At 34.8% G+C, this 3,834-nt stretch overlaps 1 protein-coding gene across 1 annotated transcript; it reads right to left on the bottom strand.

The window, feature by feature from the left end:
* Window positions 1-1,320: 1,320 nt before the first annotated feature.
* On the bottom strand, window positions 1,321-3,056 carry LOC113499049. Its single transcript, XM_026879379.1, has 3 exons — window positions 2,802-3,056; window positions 2,134-2,220; window positions 1,321-1,544 (listed from the first exon to the last, which is right to left on the bottom strand). Exons 1-3 carry the CDS (start codon window positions 2,839-2,841, stop codon window positions 1,369-1,371), a joined length of 303 nt encoding a protein of 100 aa, XP_026735180.1. The 5' UTR covers window positions 2,842-3,056; the 3' UTR covers window positions 1,321-1,368.
* Window positions 3,057-3,834: the final 778 nt, after the last annotated feature.

Consider the following 3,834-nt stretch of genomic DNA (forward strand, 5'->3'; position numbering starts at 1 on the left):
AACAAACAAACAAACTCTTCAGCTTTATATATTAGTATAGAAGTATAGATTATCATGTAATCCAAGTGTAATATAATACTGACGAACAAAAACAACAAATAGAAGCAGATACAAGATAGGCAACATTAAAACAAATTACGTTCATTGTAGGGTAAATGGTTGTTGATTTGCATAGGTTTGCACGCCGACTCTACTGGTAAGTTACAGTTGCGAAAACTATAAACTATGGCGGACGTGCCCGCGTTGAAGGAGTCGATAATAAATCGCTAACTTGCTGTGGAATTACACTGACCGTAGGGCAAAGAATAACACTAAACAGTATTGAATAAGCAGTAAAGTGATTTTAAAAGTAAAGTGTTTTAAAGCTTGGTACTCATCGATGTAGAGCAGCAGTAGAGTATTTGATTTGCTATTTGGCAGGTGGATAATGCATTATCAAAAGTTAGCTTGAGTTAAGAATGACCTATTAATACATCACCACTAGGGGAGAATTTTCCAAAATCAAACGATCGAGACCTTGATCATCCTAATCGGGATAGATTTTCATTTCATAGGACTCAAAAAGAAAGAAGAATTGGTAGTATGTTTCAAACAGATTTTGTATTTAACCTGCCCAATATACGACAGAAAAAACTAGTATCACAAAATTGAATAGTTTTAATTTTCTACTAGGAGTTTTACACACGCTCTTCTTCCAACGAAAATATTGTATCATTCATGGTCTTCAAATTACGAATTGCTAACACAATGACATGTTGAATACATTGTCTTACAAAGGAATACGTTTTTTCTCGTTAATTTTCTATAGCAATTGGGTGTCACATCTGTGCTTGGATGGTCAGGGCACCATAAAGACAAGCGCACGTCGGACGCTCCCACCGGACGCGACGCATCTGCACCGCCCGCTTTCCGACCAAGCGGTAGGTTTATTAATCATAATACACAACTTATGAGTGTCGTTTCTGCAGTTGTTTAATCAATAATGTATAGAACTACGTGATGTCGATTATACTGAGCTCTTTAATTACTAGTGTTTATAAATTTAAAAATAACTTTGTCAGAGGCCAAGTAACCGATGACTTATAACGTTTATCTATCGGGCCACCTACTACTGCTACCATCACCTACTTCCTTTTTCCTGTACAGTATATTGTAGAATTTCCGGAACCTAAACCGTCTTCATAACATTCTGACAACTTCAAAATTTCGGGGTAAGCCGATAATAATGTGACAGTTTTGGGACAATAGAAAAAAAAAACCTATACTGCGAAAATATATAATTTGAGAAAAAATCCTCAACTCAATTAAATATAATAAAAATCATTTTAGAGTCAACATTTGGAGTTACATTAATAATTTCTCATTCAACTACGTGAGATGCATTATGCCACAAATGACGTTAAGGCACAGTAAACTCCAGAAGAGACAACAGGCGCACTCGCCGCCAGACTCGCCGGTGACCGGTGCATTCCAAGGAACAGCATCAACATCGTTCAGCCCAACAACCCGGGTAACACTCTTCTCCTCGCCAACATCTCCAACACCTGCACAGTCGACCGCACATCAGTGGTAACACTTGACATTGAAAGCTATTTTTAAGAAGCTAAGGTTTTCGAATTTCGGTAATTCGGTGTCACCAAAGACGTGTGGTCGACCATACGATGCCAGATTAGGGCTACCAAAGCTTTAACCCTATGGTAGACTTACTATCTTGAGTAGAAGACTTTACCCTATTGAACCTACTCTGACAACTGACAAACACCTATGTACATATATGTTTTTACACGCTGTTATGTTGGCCTAGTGGCTAGTGATCCGATCGTGGGTTCGATTCCCACACCGAACAAATGTTTTTCTGATGAGCACAATCATCCGTCTGTGTGCGTAATGTCTCTATATTATGATTGTATGTATTTAGAATCATTGTTCATTTATTATTTATCAATTGCCTAGTTCTCATATCACAAGCTTTGCTTAGTATGACACTAGATGGCGTTGTGTGAATGCTGTCGAATATTACATATATTCATTATACCCAGAATTTTGCTATCCCATGACCTATTCATTCCTTGTATTTAACACCAGACTATTATTTTCTATACCACTTATTTATGAGTTGTACTATTTACTGACCTCCATCATTACAGTCCTGGCATTGCGAGTCTGTCAGTTCCTCTTTGTGGCCTATAGGGACATTTTCTCCACCTCCACCGCTTGCATCTGCAATTTAATTATGAAAACTAACATTCCATATAACTTGTATTTTTGTATTTCGGTTCATGTATTTTTCCTCATTGGTCTAGTGCAATGGTTAGTAGTTAGTTTACCAGCATAATATAAATGTCCCATTAGCTTTGCTGGGTTTTGAGGTTCTGAGTATTGATCATCATGCTAGCCCACTATGATAAGCACTTTCAGACCCGATTTTTTGCCACGATATTTTTCATCATATTTCCTCAGTGGTGCATTCAAATTATTTAGAAGCCATGCGTTGCAATGAAACATGCACTTTGTGCTAATAAAACCTGCAGATTGACATGAAATATCATAGTTTCAATATGATTTGCAATGATGAAGTAAAAATATTTAATTCAACAAGTTTGTAAAAATATGGATGGGTTCAATAGTATCAGGATTTAGTTCAAATAAGTGAGTTTCATCATCGGAATAATACCTTTATAAAATATCAAATGAAAGATATTTTTCATCCTACACTTATGCGTGTGACGAACGAACGTACACGAAGAGTACATATACATAGTCCCAAGACTTTTCTAAAACCCCAATAGTGTTCAACTTGCCTTTGGATTTTGAACTGTCAATATCCTTTAATTCCTCCATGTCAAGCACTGAACTTGTATTAAAATGTATGAACACTATTTCTGAATGATTAAATTAATAATCTTTTAGCAACTAAATAATACTATAAACCTTATCTATAGCTATTAACTTATATGTGACATTGTTATTTATGCGAAATGTTGTCTATGGAAACTTCAATTCAAAAAGGATTTTATTATTTATATTCGTAAAGCCTAATGAGGTTGTAACATTCTAAAACTCTAAACTAGCAGGTCTTTGTTTCTATTGAAATAAAATTAACAAATTGCTACAATTTTTCAGATGTGACTGCTTTTTAATCATATAACTTTCATTCAAGCTTCATTGCATTAAATAATATGTTTTACCATGCATTTTATCCCCGCGACTCACAAGGCTTCTAAAGAAGAATCAAAAACCTTCTTAAAACAAAACACTAAATCATCGCTTAAAATTTTCATTACGCCATGCTCTTTCACTAACAATAAACTAAAGTGGATCAATAGATCACCAACGCTAATAAATCACTACAATAGCACAGTTTTAGATCAAAGACACAATCAACTTTGATATCAAAAATTCGTGTGAATGCCAGTAATAAAAATTAATAAACAGCGCGGGCTTGCCAACACCGCGGGCGTCCCGTTTATTGATGAAATGAAGACCAATTTAAATTCTGGAGCAATTTCATATTAAAAACAGATATATTTTATATAGGATTATTACATTTGTTGCTAAGGGTTTTAAAAAAAATTGAGGAAAATGTTCTTAGGATAATTTACTCAATAATACAAAGAGGAAAATTACTGTTTATTTCTAGAGGTATTTATTTCGTAGAGCGGACAATTTCACAATCTTGCAAACGACACAACTAATGCTAATTGCACATAACTGGACTTAGATGCATCCAGTTCTACAAGTTTGGGGGTCTTGATCTTGGTTATTTATTACATATATTTATTTTATATATACCAGAATAAATTATTAGCTAGTCTTTGATGACAAACGGTAAAT

This window comes from Trichoplusia ni, chromosome 11 (genome assembly GCF_003590095.1).
Source record: "Trichoplusia ni isolate ovarian cell line Hi5 chromosome 11, tn1, whole genome shotgun sequence".
Classification (NCBI taxonomy): Eukaryota; Metazoa; Arthropoda; class Insecta; order Lepidoptera; family Noctuidae; genus Trichoplusia; species Trichoplusia ni.

Bases quoted from the DNA above. Each gene is read 5' to 3' on its own strand.
- LOC113499049 (XM_026879379.1), bottom strand. From the start codon at position 2,841: ATGGAGGAATTAAAGGATATTGACAGTTCAAAATCCAAAG. The intron at 2,221-2,801 runs GCAAGTTGAACA...ATTAAATTGCAG, and splicing joins TGACAGTTCAAAATCCAAAG to ATGCAAGCGGTGGAGGTGGA. The intron at 1,545-2,133 runs GTCAGTAAATAG...TCGACTGTGCAG, and splicing joins CCAGGACTGTAATGATGGAG to GTGTTGGAGATGTTGGCGAG.